The following is a 17,296-nucleotide window of genomic DNA, read 5'->3' on the forward strand; positions in this document are numbered from 1 at the left end:
AAATGTCCAAATTACACTATTCTAAAAGGAATAGTTTTTATATTTTATTTTTGCTTCGTGCAGGGGTATCATTTGGAAGAAATCTTTCACACGAAGTACCTTGTTGAGCATTCATACCTTCCTTTATTTTGAAAATAAATTAAAAATAAAAATTGGAGGAAGGAGGAAGTTTTTAGTTTGTTTCATACTTATGTAAGTACTTTAGGTTATGTTAGGATATGTTGTAATGGGAACTGGGTAGCCCTGCAGGGTTTGGGTACAGCAGATATATGCCCCGCAGGGGTTGGTTACTATTCTTAGAAAAAAAGCTACCAACACTTTATTTTAAAAATAAGGGAGGGGGGAAATCAGTGCTTAAAAGACACTTTATATGAAAACACCAAATAAGAATTTCGACTAATTTTTATTTAATTGAAAAACAATCTTTATTTTTAAAGAATATAATCCATTTTAATGTGTTTAAATATGCCTTTTTTAGGCTGCCCTAATGTTCAAAGTAAAAGTAAGTTATTAACAAAAGAAGAAGTTTGTCTTGATGCAATTGGCCTTGGTGGATTCTTTTATAGCATGGACAATGTTTTTCCATAAGCAGCGCGGCGTAGCATTTATCAATCACTAAAACATTGAAAAAGAAAATGACTTATACGATTAGTCAATCTTGTGATTAAAATAATATGAACATAGAAATGACCCTAGTGAAAAGATGGTCGTGCAGACGAACATACCTGAAATTTAGAGTAGTTGCGCTTCTAGCAAAAGTGGGTTGTTAATATAGGGTTTCAAATTAAAACTGTTTATCTCATTTTCTGTGTGTAAGATTACCAGCTTATAGCGCCTAGTATATAGGATATAGTAAGCCAGCAAACCTTGTGGGGTCATCCAGGTACAGAGAAAAAATATGTTTATGACTTTATCAGAGCCTTTAATGTTAAACAGCTACTGAAATATCCTATACCAGTAACATACCGTGTAATTGTCCAGGTTTGATCCTGTAGGTCCTGATCCTCCATGTCTACATAACACTTTTTTGTTGTTGAAAATTCGCTGCTGTTATCCAAATTATTTAGCCCTCTTGCTATATAAGAGACAAAAGTTTAAGGTTAAGGTCTAGATGATGGAGACTGTAAAGAGCCCGGCGAACCAAAACGAAATAATAGTCGAACTTTTAAATACTGCTTATGCTACTACTATTAAACATTTGTAAGTTAGCAAAACAATTTGTAGTATTTAAAAAAAATCCACGAATCTTGAAACACTCTACTGAATAGTTTCATAAATGCACACGAGGGCATTGTCTTAATACAACTTTTGGACCAAGAGTAATATACTAAGAAGTCATTAAATTTTTATTATTTCTGCTTCAGTTTTTCAATTAGCTACGGTTATGTTAAAAGTCTTAGCATAAGACTTATTAAATTTCAGAAATGTTTTGTATGGGCCGTCATTATAAAATATAAATGAAACCAAGAAAACCAAGAAAAACTAATAATATGCGCACCAAAAAAGCACGAAGAGCGCTCAACTCAAGGAAACAGCATGCAAAATTATCAAGTGTTTTGTGATTATTTTCTGTTAAGATATTTCTGATTTTCTGTGTAACATATCTGAATGTTGCTAACGAAGTGCTGTTAGCCGTTTGACCGCTTTAAGTTTTAAAACAATACCTCTCATTTTAGCCATGATCCCAAGTTTTTATTCTTTTCATCTGGTTTCTAGGTATTTAATATCCAACCTGAAACTGCCGAACAAAAAGCTTATGAAATGTTATTTAAAAAAAGATGACAACATCTTTATATAAAATCTTCAATTCAAAATTGGGGCAAATGTAGCCGTTCAAAGTTTCTGAAGACCTGAATATTAGCATAGAGACTTACATTGTCAATACCCAAAGCCATATATGTAAGAAATTTTAGTATTTTTCTAATGTTGAATTTATTACAATATTTTTGCCCTTTATCTAGATACCCATCTAGGTTTGCTGGTAACCTGTGGCCGCGAAGATGTTAATTTTGAAAAAATCCAGTTGGTTATGATTAAAATTTTTATTAGACTTATTTTAAGTGAATTAGTTTCACTCCTTTCTCTTCTATAAAAAAGTGTAATACATCAAAAAAGGGAGGAAAGGAATTTACCCCCACGTCTTGAGCTTTTTCCTGGATTTTAGACAGTTTTACGATATTTTAACAACGCCGCCTTATTCAGAATTTTTTTCATTTATAATGAGTACTGAGCTATAGTCTTTATATCTGATTGTTTTTCTTTTTGTCAGTCTCATTAAGCTTCACTGGCGTTTTCCTACATAATTTCTTGTTAAGCACAAAAAATCCCCCCCCCCCTCTATTCAAATCTTTAATTTTTTAAAACAAGGAAGTTTAATCATTTTAGATCAGGTTGGGTTAGGTTATATTGAGTACTGGGTAGCCCTGCAGAATTCAGACCACTCCAAAATGAACGTCCCCCAATATCTTTTTAATACATTTCCAAAATAAGGAATGGGTTCAGTGCTCAACGGGCAAGTTAAGAGAAAGAAAGCAATCCTTCGCTTTTATGTGGGTTGTTGTATTGTTAAACCTTGCTGTAACTATGGACTGTATCGTAAATGGAGCGTCTAAAACCAGATAATCCACAAATAAGTTTTCCCCGTGTTCCAAATAAAAAAAATAAGGATAGCACAATCCATTAAAGTAAAGCTAAAAATACAGTAAATAAAGCAAAAAAATATAGTGCTTTTATTTTTGAGAAAGCGAACTTTTAATATAAAGTCAAAAACATAATATTGACATACTTCCAATTTAAAACTTATTTTTAGAGATTCTTTGATTATAACATTAATCTTTATTATTGTCCAAATAATTATTTGAAGTCAGAGAAAGAGGGGACAACGGGCTCTTTTTTGCACTTGTTTCCAAAGTTTTATAATAACGTTTTCTTATTCGTTGGCTTTCCACTTTGGTGAATTTTAATTAAGTTGAGTGTCCAAACGTTTCAACCATTAATTTACTAATTAATTATCTACAGAAGGGACAATTTTGTGTATAAACATTCGGAAATGTACAGTGATTTATCGGCCATTGTCTTATCCCTATAGATCTCTGATTTGAAATAGTAAATTAGAAAAGTGACACTTAAAAGCCGAATCAACATTTCCAAAGTGAACAAAGACTTTCTGGTCATAATCTAAGAGCTGCCATTCTTTAATTATTATGCCTGATTTTTACAGAAATCCTCATGTTTAAATTAAAATCGAACTGTCCTGAATGAAGAGAAGTTTTGCTCATAAAAAATACGCCTTTTATCAATCAGGCCATCGTCCGCACATAAAAATATCCGTATTCTCCTATTTGACTCCCCCTTTCTCTTTTTTCTGTGTTACACTGGTTTTCTCGAGGTTAGCAACAACTCCCCCCCCCCCACCTCCACTTCTGTCTCTTATCCTTTTAGTATTTACACAGCTCTCTAGAGCAATAAAGACACTTTAACACGATGCTAAAATAACGTTTTTTTTCAGCCACATCCAAATTTTAGCCTATCTAACCCACGGCCGCATCCACAAAATTTCAATTTAGCGGCAGACTAAGCTGCAATTAATCTTTATAATGAATGCTTTACTAATATCAAGAAATTTTCTTTTCTAGATAATCAAGAATAAATCAAAGAGTATTCTTAGTTGGTTTTTCCCTTTATGAAATTACCAGTTAGTACTTAGTAAAAGAATAAAAATAATTATGTAAAATTGATTAGCTAACAAAGACAGACTTTTACAAATTCACTTAGGACTTTCCGTGGAAGATTAATTTACAGTTCAATGTCCCATTTAATAAGGTATATTTGGGGATTAGTTAATGGTCAATAAATTGATGTACGTACCCAATTATGATAGACAAAATTCTCCTTCCATAACTAATTGGTTAAAAAGTTTGGACTCAGCAAGTTTAAATAACCCGATCAATATTTAAGAAGTACCCAAATTATTCTGAGCCAACGAATCAAAGACCTTTATAAAACTTTAAGTAACTGCTTTATTTCCAGTCCAATATCCCCTTCCACCCTGCACATTTTATTCTACCAATTTGTTGAGTCTTGATTGCATTGAGGAAGGGCGTGTACTGGATTTCACCCCCATCCCCTCTCCACTTCCTTATACCACCAAAGTCACCTTTTCTAATCATGTTTTATTCTTTCTCTTTCTGTCTACTTCTTCAACCCTCTCTCTCTCTTTCTCTCTCTCTCTCTCTTTCTCTCTCTCTCTCTCTCTCTCTCTCTCTCTCTCTCTCTCTCTCTCTCTTAAATGTTATTTCAACTCCCTCACTCTCTCTCTCTATTCCTTAGATAGTGTACAACTTAAACTTAGAGATATAATTTAGTTGAACGCTCTTATCGTAGAGTGTAAGAGTGGTTATCCAGATTAATTGCGCAGGCAAGCATTAGTCACTATATTTAATATTTTCAATAATTTCAGATTTTCAGACAAGTTTTGTGTAACTTTTAGGACATAGCAATGAAGTGGCTGGTGGTGGCCTTGTTGACCCTCGCGGTGGGGACCCTGGCCAAAGTGAACGTGTACACGGTGACAGCTCCCTGGACCTATGTGTGTGACAGTTCTAATTCCAGCGTTGGTGGACATTATGTCGGCGCGAGGTCAGTCTTAATTCATTTTGGCATAATAAAAAATGTTTTCTTAGTTGTTTAACTTGTCCGTATGTCTGTATAATCTCTATTTAAAATAAATTATTTAAATAAATAAAAAATAAGCTATCTATGTCAGATGTTATTACAAGTAATTTAAAGTCCACAAATATAAGTTTAAGTCTTAAACTTTTTTATTATATTATCAAGGATTATTATTTGTTAATAAAGTCTCCATAGCAGTCCTTCACATATGTGCTAAGATAGTTTTAGGCTATATAAATTTTAAGTTTAAGTCTGGGAATGGTTTTAGGATATTTTTTTCTGTCTCCTCCCTCACCTTTTGAATACAGAAACTCTAGAACAATTTATTAAGTTCTGTTTGAATATAAGTTTATTGTTCTTTATCCATCAAATTCGTTTTACTGTTATTGCTTCGCTATTTATGTGCATTTAAAGTTGGCATTAAATGGAAAATTCAATTAAGTTCGGTCATGTTCTTCCACTCAATGGTTTTAAATGCAAATAAACAAACTCCTCATAATTAATTTACACTTTTATAGAAAAACCTTAACTTATTTTTGTTATTGTATAAAAAAAAGATTTCTCTTGGGAGGGTAGTGTTACCCCCCTCCCCCCCCCCCCCCACAAAAACCTATAAACCTTTAAGGACGTATTATAAGCTAAACTGTAAAGGAGAACCATATCGGTTCAGTGGTTAGTGAGATTCTTCGGCATACACACAGACAAACACAGATCCGGTTACTTTTTTTATAAGAATTGAAATTTAACTTGAAAAATATTTAAATTAATGATTTTGAATAATAATAAAATTGTTAAAGATTCTGATACAATTTAATGAACATTTCCCTTTATTTCATTCTTTTTCTCTAAAAGATTTTGTAGAAACTTTATTTGTGTTTCTATAGTGGAAGTCTTTGACCCGAATTCCAATCCTAAATTCAATTGTGAAATCTTTATTGGTCAATTATCAGTTCCGCAGCAAAATTAGACAACAAAATCGCCAAAATTGTCATATTATTCCGCATCAAAATTCGCCAATATAAGCGCCAAAATTGTCATATTTATACAAAACAAACTAATATTAACACTTGTTGAGAGTCGGACCTCGATAAGCAGAAGTCTACCATTTTAAAAGTCTACCTTTGAAGTTTGTACCATATTGTAATAGAAAACATTAGTTCAAAAATTATATGATTCAAAGTTATTGTCAAGAAATTTTTAAAAAGTATATCTAACAGTTACAGGAATCAACATACCAAGTAAGAAATCGACAGGAAAATTTTAACAGGCCTTAATTAACGTTAAAAGCTAACCGTTACTGAATAACGGATGACAAACGAAACCGCCCTAATTTTAAATAAGCCCCACTTTTAAAAAGAAACTAAATGTTTGATAACCATAAATTGATTTGCTTCTGCAAATCGAATAATTCTATATTGATATTACGATACTTGGGAATATTAAGAGATTCTAGGGAAATTTATGAGACACCTTTTATTGCAGGACAATGCTGAAAATTTATATAATGCTCCTCAAATTTTATATTCAAACCTCTATACAGGAATATTTTTGAGTATTTGAATGATCATTTTATAAAGTCTTTTTTAAATATAAAAATTTAGTTTTAATATATTAATATCATATTTCATTTGAAATAAAAACTTAAGATGATACCTTACTTACTAAAGCCTATAAATTTAAAAATTTTATAAAACTGTTATGTTAAAAAGTAATTATTTTGATTATAATTCTCATAACCAAGAAATATAACTGTAATGAGTTTGAGAAACAAATTTATAGAAATGTTAATTTAGTTAAACAAAATATAATTGTTGGTTTTGTAATGATTCTTATTTGACTGAAACGTGAATTTACACTTTATTTAGCTTCTAGGGGCTCTTTATAAAAAGGGTTCATCCTTAAAAGTCTTCAATCAACAATAAAATAGCCTAAAACCATTCGAGGATCTATGTCTAAAAAAAAGTTATGATCTCTATAAAGTAGAAATTAATCAATTCAGTAGTCATAAGCTTCAGACCAAATAAAAAACATTACTTCTTTATATAAAAGGATTAAAACATATTTAATAAAATTGATAATACAGTTATAGATTAGTTATGGTTAAATTTACCATAGTTGATTTTGATAGAAAGATTTAAAAAGAAGATTGAGGGGGGGGGATAGTGCTACACTGTGCGTTTAGATGGATAATGTCAGTCTTTCGTATATATTCGTCTTTCATCAAAACTTTTCTTTCGTAAAAACTTTTAAATTTCCTTCCTTTGATTATCATCTTAAAAAGTTAAACAGAAATGGATTTTGTATAATAAAAGGAAGAGTGGATATTAGTTTAAGAAAGTTTATAAATATATTTTAATCATAAAAGTAGGAACGCAAAAATTCCTTCCCAAGTAGGATAGAAATAACAACCTAAGAAAATTAAAAAGAAAATGTCAAATTTATTCAAAGTTCATTAAAAATTCTTGGTTACAAATATGCAATCATCAAAAATATGAAAAATATAGCATTTCAGTTGAAGCAAAATATATCTGAAATTGCTGTTCTGATAGTTATGCTTATTAGAGAAGTCTCGTATGTATAGGGGTACTAACCCGCTAATTCAGAAAGTATTTCAAAAAAATTCGTTTCAGTTTCTTTTATGTTAATTTGAAGAAAAGCAAACCGATGCACATACATTGAGAACATGCATTTTATTAATTAAATTTACAGAGGTCCCATCACTTCCACAAAGTTTTACAATATACACTATAATATTATTACAACAGCACATAATCAGGGTTCTAAAGGGATAAGACAATAATGGCCGATAAATTTATGTAAATCTTCAATGATGATATACAAAATTACACCTTTGGTAGATTAAAATTAGTGGTTGAAACATTTTAACACTCAATTTGAACCCAACAATCAAAATTCAATTAAAAGTCTTCGAAGTTGTAAAGTAAACGAATAAGAAAACTTTATTGTAAAACTTTGGGGACTAGTATAAACAGCCCAGTGTCTCCTCTATATAATACCTTTTTTTCTTGCTTTAAATTCAAATTGTACTTTGCTATTGCGTCTTTTTGCAAATATGCATTACTTTGAGGAATTGATGAGACACCAAATTTCCAAACTGGTGGTTACTGGCCAGGTACAGAAATAGAGGAATAAGTTTAAATAAGGAAATTGAGGATGGGCAACTTTTTGAAACAAAATTGTTTGACTTGTGACCTTTAGGTTATTAGTTTAAATAACAACTAATAATAAACATTTACATATGTTTGTCCAATTGACCATACTTTCTACTTCCAAATGATTTTACAATGTTTTAATCTTTTAAAACCTAGAGGAGGCTTTACCCTAAGCCTCTAAGTACTATGCTTCTTGAAGGAGATTCTATAGCCTTGAACCATAGCAAGGATTCTCCAAAGACAAAAATTAATCATTCTTTTTTCTCTCAGGTGTGTTAAGACAGAAAATGGAGATGACAGCACAGCTGTTAGTAAGTTATTTTTAATCTTTAAATTTCATATTTTAATTTATGCTGTGTTTATACATTTTTAAAGTGATTGAAGCACATACGTCCGAAGGGGAGGGGAGGAGGTAATAATCCTTTACTTCCCAAAATGGAATAAATTGGTATTTAGCTTTTATAAAAATGAGTCCTTGTTGTATGGTGGCGGAGCCTCTATAAAGTCATGACAAAAATTACCATTCTTGCTATTATGTCAAGCACTAATCTTAAATAAATCTGCTATATTTTAAGTCCTTTATTCCATTTCATTGTATTCGCCCATTCCTCCCTCAGGATTTTGGTATTAGTAAAGTGTTTATCCCTCCAACCGACCCTAGAAAAGCTACGACGTCAAAAATGTTAAAAAAAAATATTTTGATAGATAAATGTTTAGGTCTTGGAGCTTGTAAGCTGACTTGTGGAGAGTTTGGTCTTGTCTGGCCACAACCAGAGAGTATGGTTCACGCACAGCAGTTAGTAAACTTTCTACCCCAGGTAATAATATATGGTGTGGTCACACCACAACCAGAGAGTATGTATCATGCACAGCAGTTAGTAAACTTTCTACCCCAGGTAATAATATATAGTGTACACCACAACCAGAGTATGGTTCACGCACAGCAGTTAGTAAACTTTCTACCCCAGGTAATAATATATGGTGTGGTCACACCACAACCAGATATACAGTATGACCCCCGAAAAAGTATTTTTTAGCCTCTGCAGCCCTTATTTATTAATGAATTATCATAAAATGTATATGTCCTTGTTCTTTATAGATTTCCACATAAGTAGATATAAAGATAATTTTTTACCTCCATTAACACCGGAGATTTTTAGAGCTAAAGTTTTGAAAAATTGATTGAGGAAAAAGTAACTTTTAACATGAAACTACTTTTTTAGCAAAATTAAGGTAGAAATCCTTTTATTTTTGTTACCAGCAGAAACTTTATACAAAAACGAAATAAAAAATTTAGGTTTTGAGAAAAAAGCATTTTTTTACACATATTTTTTTAGTCTTTTTAGTTTAATGATATTTTGAAAAACTTACTTATTAGGCAAAATTGTTTTAGATTAAAAACCCAAACAAATCTTTGTGATCTAGTTCTCAAGCAAGCAACACATAATTAGTTTGACCGCTATAATCCTATTCATGTGAATTACAGTTAAACTAGTAGGGTGACACAAAATTTTTATTTCTAAAAAAATGGCCAAGAAAGTTGATGTCGAGGTAGTGAAAGATGTATTGAAGAAAATAGGAAGAGAAAAGTGTGAAGTCGATGTTAATAACAACAAAGCACTTTTAAACTACCTATTTATTGTTTGCCAGCACATAATTTCCACTAGTGGATCAGAGTGGAAAACTGTTGGCAAAGATGGCAAATGCACAAATCTGAAGGATGATGTGAAGACTGCTAAGGCTGAGGCTAAAGAAGCGTTGAATACGGCAGATTACTCATTGCAACGTAATCTTAAGGGCAACTTTATACTTACTAGCCCGCCTAATGTTGAAAAAGGATGGAAAAGTCTCTTTGAACCCCATGATGAACAGGACACAAGAACTCTGACAGATAGGACATTAGATCTTGTCCATGAGTGCTATGGAGTCAGAATTCCTGAATCTGACATAACAGCAGTACATGAACTAAAAAACAACTCAGTCCTGCTAAAAATTTGGAACAGAAAAAATGGGTCACCCTATTTTGATTTGGTTTCCGCTGTCAAAAGAGGAGGAGTAAAGAAGTCAGATATACCGAAAAATGGAGGCGGGGCTCTGCGTGGGGAGGGGGTCAAGAATGAGGGGTATGGGGACCAGAAGGAGGGGGAGGGGGACAAGAAGGAGGGGGAGGATATGACCAAGAAATGTGACTCTTCACATCCTGGGCCGAAGGTAAAGTCATCCATTCCCAGACAAAGGTTCTTCATAAACTTCCAGCTAACTAAAAATCGTTATAAGATTTTAGGTCATATCAAATTTCTAAAGAAAAAAGGATCCATTCACAAATTTGACACAAACCAAAATGGAGACATTAACATGACTGTCAAAGAAGGCGAAAAACCCGTTTGGCTAACTTACTATCCCAAAAGTGAAAATTCGTTTACTTACACCATAAGTGATATCGACAGCTATCTGCCTAATCATGTTGGTGTTAAATCTGATACAAAGCCAAAATATGTGAAAAAGAATTAAATTGATTCTAAATTTAAAAATCATTCTCTGATATCAAATCTAATATATGTCTAAACTAACGTCACCACTCTACACTTTATCTCTATTGTATGTCACCAATCTCTTACTATATGATAATCAAGTTTACTATTTTGGGGTTTAATAGTATAACTTATAAAATTAATTTTCCAAACTGGCACTTTTTAATTGTAAAATTTAAACTTATCTGTTATTATAGGGCTTTGATGATGATATAGATTTAATTTCAAGTAATGGTCAGAATGAGCTTGTATTGAATAGTGATTTTGGGCATAGTTGTAAGTATGTTGATCAAAATGAATTTAAATCGCTAGTTAGTAATAAAAGTGAAATTTTTTCCGTTTTAAGCTTAAATATTCGCAGTATTTCAAATAAATCAAATGATCTTAGAGACTTGATAGAGGAATCCAAAAACAAAGACTTTAATTTCTCTTGTTTATGTGTCCAAGAGACGTGGGGAATCAAAAATCAAGATTTAGTCTGTCTAAATAATTATAATCTAATCTCAAAAGATAGGGAAGTAAAGAGGGGAGGGGGTTTGGCTATTTATTTATCTAACTTAAAAAACTATGAAATTATCAAAGAATTCTCGTGCTTTAATGACAATTTTGAATCTTTAATAATTAAAGTTTACATTTCAAGAAACAAGTTTAAGATAATCGCAAATATTTATAGAATACCTAATAGCAATATACAATTTTTTTCTGATTGGCTTAATACAACTCTAACTTCTCTCAAAATTATGAATGCAGAAGAAATAATTCTTTGCTCTGACTTAAATATTAATCTGCTTAAATATAATGAATATTCTCCAACCAACGACTTCTTAAATATGTTAATCTCTCATTCTTTTTTACCAGTTATTACATTACCTAGCAGAATTACACCAACAAGTGCCACTTTGATTGATAACATTTTTACAAATAAAAGGATGGATAATTACAATGCCGGACTTATTTACTCAAGTCTATCTGACCATCTCCCAATATTTTACTTAAATGTTAGTAATCCTAAGCAAAACAAAGATTCTTTTATACAAAAAAGAAATATGTCTAATGAAAATACTGAAATATTTAAGCAATCCTTATCCTCTTTTGATTGGTCTGACATAACTACAGATTGTAATCCAGAGAGTGCTTTTGAAAACTTTTCTAATGTTATCAATGAAAACTTTGAAAAATGTTTCCCTTTTAAAACTATAAAACCCAACAAAAGAATTATCCCCCAAAATCCCTGGATGTCACCAGCTTTATTAAACCTAAGAAAGAAAAAAGAAATGTTATTAAGACAAAAATTTAAGGATAAAACCGTTGATAGCAATAGAAAATTTGTCATTGCAAATAATATTTATAAATCTGCAGTTAGGAAAGCCAAAAAAGAGTATTATTTTTCTAAATTCAATGAATTTTCGTCTAACATGAAAAAAACTTGGTCTACAATTAATCAACTTATTAACAAGAATAAAAAAACGCATTCTATCCCAAATCTTTTTACTGATGATAACAGATCTTATGAAAACTTTCAAGATATTTGTGAGGGTTTTAACAATTTTTTTATTAATGTTGGTCCCAGCCTAGCAGATGAAATTCCATTTTGCGAAAATGATTTTAATGACTACCTTGGGGTTCCAGTCAATGAAAATTTTGTCTTTCAAAAAATCACCCCTCAAATAATTTTTTCTACTCTCAATAAGCTAAAACCTAAACTAAGTTGTGGACCTGACAATATTTCTACTAAACTTTTAAAAGAAATTATGCCAAGTATTATAGATCCTGTTGTTCACCTATTTAATCTTTCATTTAAACATGGCTTTGTTCCAAACAATTATAAATGCGCTAAAATTTTGCCAATCTTTAAATCAGGAAGGAATAATTCATTTGATAACTATAGACCTATTAGTATATTAAATGCCTTTTCTAAACTACTGGAAAAAATAGTTGCCTGTCAAATGTTTAAATACTTAAATAAGTTCAATATTCTTTATAAACATCAGTATGGATTTAGACCCAAGCACAACACAACACAGCCCTTAATTCAATTATTGAATAAAATATACCAAGGTCTTGATTCTCAAACACCAGAATAAACACTGGGGTGCTTCATTGACTTAAAAAAGGCATTTGATACTTGCAATGTCCAAATTCTTTTAACCAAGCTAAACCATTATGGTTTTAAAGGTTTATCAAATAAATGGTTTCATTCCTATTTAAATAATCGTTCTCAATATGTAGAAATTAATGGTGTCAATTCATCTATTCAAAACATAACCCATGGAGTCCCACAGGGTAGTGTTCTGGGTCCTATACTGTTTTTATTATATATAAATGACTTGCCAAATGCAATTGATATATTTTCTTCACTTTTTGCTGATGACACAATTTTTGCACACAGTGATAGCAATTTAAAAAGATTAGAGGAAAGGGTTAATATTGAACTAGAAAAAGCTAAACTTTGGTTTCAAGCAAATAAACTTTCACTTAATGTTGCCAAAACTAAGTTTATGGTTTTTAGAACCAAAAAAATGCAGTGTGTCCAAGATTCTCTAGTCATAAAAATTGGTGGTGAAAAGATTGAAAGAATTGGAAATGATTGTAGTATTAAATCTTTTAAATTTGTAGGTGTTCATCTAGATGAGTTTATAACGTGGGAACACCATATAAACTCAGTTATTAACAAAGTATCTAGTGCTAATTTTGTATTAAATCAATTGAAAAAGTTTGCACCAACTAAAATTCGTAAATCTATATATAATTCCCTTGTAAAATCGCACTTGGAATTTTCTATTATAACATGGGGTAATGCTAAATGTGAGGGAATGAGTAGATTATTATTAAAACAAAAGCAATCTGTGAGATATGTCGCTAATGCAAAGTACAATGCTCATGTAGATCCATTACTTGAAAAACTTGATTTACTTAAACTTGAAGATATTATGACTGTTAACATAGGTAGCTTTGTAAAAAGTTTCCTTGCAGGACAAATGCCAGACTCATTCAATAATATTTTTGAACCAATGTTATCCAACAGAGTAATGAAATTAAAAGTACCTTTACCTAAACATAAAGCTCTAGAAACTTTTCCTAATGTTTGCTTTGTTAAAATATGGAACAACCTAGACACTGCTATAAGGTGTGCTGAAACTAAAAATTCCACTAAAAATCTCATCAAAAAGAAAGCTTTAGATAAATATAAGAGTTTTAATTGTAATAAGCAAAAATGTCTTGTCTGTAAAAATAATTAAAATTTGCCTTAATTTACTATCAAAATTTGAATTTCTCTAACCCCATTGTATCATAGTGTAAATAGCATCATTAATACCTTACTATTTATTTATACTATTTAAACCTATTTATATGTTATATGTATATATCCAATTTAATTATCTGATTAAAATTTCTATGTAGCTAGAAACATTAAAAAATCATTTGAATATGTTTGTCTTAAATCGGTACTTCCAGCTTTTGCAACGGCCAACCCAGGTTATGAAAGTACCAAACTATGCATAAAATTTTGTAAATATGTGTAAGAAATATTATTATCATTTTGTATGCTTATGTTGAAATACATCTATCTATCTAATAAAGCAGGAAAATTGTTTTTGTTTCATAATCCTAACTTTAATAACAAAAAAGTTATAAAGAAAATAAAATTTTAACATAATGATTTTTTAGTATTAAAAGCTTATTCAACCCCCTATTAAATAATTGAGATGTCAGAAAAGGGGGTGGAGCAACTGTCATAATTAATCCTTTTTCATAAATAAGGGTAAATAAATAACCTAACATTTGCAAATAATCAATTCATTTAGTAGTATTTTTTGCCATTAAAAATCGATATTTTTTGGTGTAATAAAAAAGAAATAATTAGTTAACTTGTTTTTCTTTGTGTATCATTATTCAGTTGCCAGTAAAACATAATATAACCATCCAATAATTATGAGAAACAAAAAAAATTCTTTTTCTCAGTCAATTTTTCAAAAGTTTAGCTCTAAAAATCTCCAGTGTTAATGGAGGTAAAATTAAAATTTGTACATCTACTTATGTTGAAATCTATAGAGAACAAGGACATATACATTTTTTAATGATTCATTGAGAAATAAGGGCTGCAGATGCTAAAAAATACTTTTTCGAGGGTCATACTGTACATATATACAGGTAATGTGTGTTGTGCTAGCCTTCGTAGAACAGGCCTAATAAAACATTTGAGAAAGTTTTAAAGAATAGTAAAATTAACTGATACTTTTCATAGTATATAGCTACTCTTTTAAAACTCTAAAACTATTTTGTTTCAACTGTAATCCTTTGTTTGAAGAGTTGATAGAAAATTGAGATCAAGTCGGAATCGCCAAGAAAGATATTTATGAAGGCAATTTAAAAATCTACAGATGGTCTAACGTCTGACAGCACAGCTCATTATTAAATAACACTGTCACAAATAGCCTGGTATTGCCAAGTATTAATAATACACTGGAAGCGCGCAGCTCATATAAAGTTTTTAAAAAAGTTTTTAATTTAGCTTTAAAAAGAATCTAACTCGGCATTTTTTACTTGATCCTAAAATTGAAATTGTTGGGTAAACAGTTCTCCGAAGAAACTTATTTTTCTTCGTGTATAAAGATTAGTCAAAATATCGCCTATCAATATTTTTGGAAAAATTCTGATTTACTTTTAAATTATTCCTCAAAATATTTGTTACAAATGATAATGACCTTTTAATACATGATTAAATATGTTGACATATATTTTCATCAGTTATATTGGCTGTACACCGTAAAAGTGACCAGAACTGAAACTCTCTATTATTCAATATTTTTGGGTATATGGATAAAATTGTGCTCTTTTTAAGTTCGTGTTAATCCAGAAAACATTGTTGTCCCAAATTTATTTTATATGGTGCTGACTACTTACTTACCAGAAAAAGTGCATTCACATTTCTTATCCACTCAATTATCAAACTAAAAATATGAAAAAGAATTTGTGAACTATGTCAAGGCTCAACAAATGTTGCCCATCATTTCTGCACAATTACAAATTGCACCAATTGATTTTAAAGCTTAAATAACAAAAGTATTTGCTATATATCAGTATTAGATTGTTATTAAAAGTAACAAAATTTTACATTTTTACCTATATTTTAATATCTATTTTGATGCATTAATAATCTAATATTAAGCTGTTGTTGATTTAATCTTAGTTTCTCATTTTAATGAATTACTTAATGTGCGGAATTGAAGTGACACCCTGATGAACAAGACATTTTCATATTGAAGAATGAAGTTTAAGATTCTTAACAAACAACTATCTCTAAACTTTTCTTTCTCCAGGAAATTTCGAAAATTAGAACAGTTTCTAAATCAAATTCATTAGCCATTTCAACTGAAGTTATTTTCCAGTATGGCCTGGAAACCGATGAAAATGCGATAAAATAGAACCGTTTCTTAGCCAGACTGAATAATCATGTAAAGCATCCGATTAGGGACAATTTTCAATGAATATGAAAATTTAAATCATAAAATGGTACCAGTTTTGTTATCCCGGACCTACAGCCCCCCATTTTAGGAGGCACTTTTACTAGATCTGACTATCCACTGACCCTAATTAAATATTAAATTATTATATTTAGGATGTAAGATTTGTATCCATTACTGGAGGGGATGCTGTCACTAATAATTATTATATTTAGGATGTAAGATTTGTATCTATTACTGGAGGGGATGCTGTCACTAATAATAATTATTATATTTAGGATGTAAGATTTGTATGCATTACTGGAGGGGATGATGTCACTAATAATTATTCATATTTAGGATGTAAGATTTGTATGCATTACTGGAGGGGATGCTATCACTAATAATTATTATTATATTTAGGATGTAAGATTTGTATGCATTACTGGAGTGGATGATGTCACTAATAATTATTCATATTTAGGATGTAAGATTTGTATCCATTACTGGAGGGGATGCTGTCAATAATAATTATTTGTATTTAGGATGTAAGATTTGTATCTATTACTGGAGGGGATGCTGTCAATAATAATTATTATATTTAGGATGTGAGGTTTGTATCCATTACTGGAGGGGATGCTGTCAATAATAATTATTATATTTAGGATGTGAGGTTTGTATCCATTACTGGAGGGGATCCTGTCACTAATAATTATTATATTTAGGATGTAAGATTTGTATCCATTACTGGAGGGGATCCTGTCACTAATAATTATTATATTTAGGATGTAAGATTTGTATCCATTACTGGAGGGGATGCTGTCAATAATAATTATTATATTTAGGATGTAAGATTTGTATCCATTACTGGAGGGGATGCTGTCACTAATAATTACTATATTTAGGATGTAAGATTTGTATCTATTACTGGAGGGGATGCTGTCACTAATAATTATTATATTTAGGATGTAAGATTTGTATCTATTACTGGAGGGGATGCTGTCACTAATAATTACTATATTTAGGATGTAAGATTTGTATCTATTACTGGAGGGGATGCTGTCACTAATAATTATTATATTTAGGATGTAAGATTTGTATCCATTACTGGAGGGGATGCTGTCACTAATAATAATTATATTTAGGATGTAAGATTTGTATCCATTACTGGAGGGGATGCTGTCACTAATATGGTCAACAAGTTTGCTGAAATATTCCAGGTTAAATTAATTTTTACTACAAATACAACAGCTACATCATTAGAAAATTCTAGAGGCATGTATTAGAGGTAATTATGGGGGGGGGGGACATCCCCTTAACCCACATGATAAAGAAATTAGGGTATAGTCCCTTTCGCAATTACCTAACCCAATATAACCTAACCTAACCTAAAATAACCTATAAAAAGCCATTTTAAAAATACGACGAATCGCGCCTTAAGGTGCGTTGCCACGAAAGGAACTTTTCCCAGAAATTA

At 30.7% G+C, this 17,296-nt stretch overlaps 1 protein-coding gene across 16 annotated transcripts in view; it reads left to right on the forward strand.

Annotated features, from left to right (window-relative positions):
• Positions 1-17,296, forward strand: part of LOC145322210 (chitooligosaccharidolytic beta-N-acetylglucosaminidase-like) — a 145,618-nt gene that overhangs the window by 104,187 nt on the left and 24,135 nt on the right. For 14 of the 16 annotated variants that reach the window (XR_013880558.1, XR_013880557.1, XR_013880562.1 and 11 more), the window contains exons 2-5: positions 4,458-4,638; positions 8,115-8,155; positions 8,562-8,662; positions 16,965-17,039. Coding sequence is in view for 4 of the 16 variants with exons in the window: in XM_080164062.1 (XP_080020188.1) it covers positions 4,499-4,638; positions 8,115-8,155; positions 8,562-8,662; positions 16,965-17,039 (357 nt within the window). In the remaining 12 variants the exon portion in view is untranslated. Of the gene's footprint in view, positions 1-4,457; positions 4,639-8,114; positions 8,156-8,561; positions 8,663-8,760; positions 8,813-16,964; positions 17,040-17,296 lie in introns of those variants that run through there. The other 2 variants (XM_080164063.1, XM_080164066.1) reach the window with 2 other exon arrangements.

This window comes from Acartia tonsa, chromosome 6 (assembly GCF_053477335.1).
Source record: "Acartia tonsa isolate MP-2025a chromosome 6, ASM5347733v1, whole genome shotgun sequence".
Taxonomy (NCBI): domain Eukaryota; kingdom Metazoa; phylum Arthropoda; class Copepoda; order Calanoida; family Acartiidae; genus Acartia; species Acartia tonsa.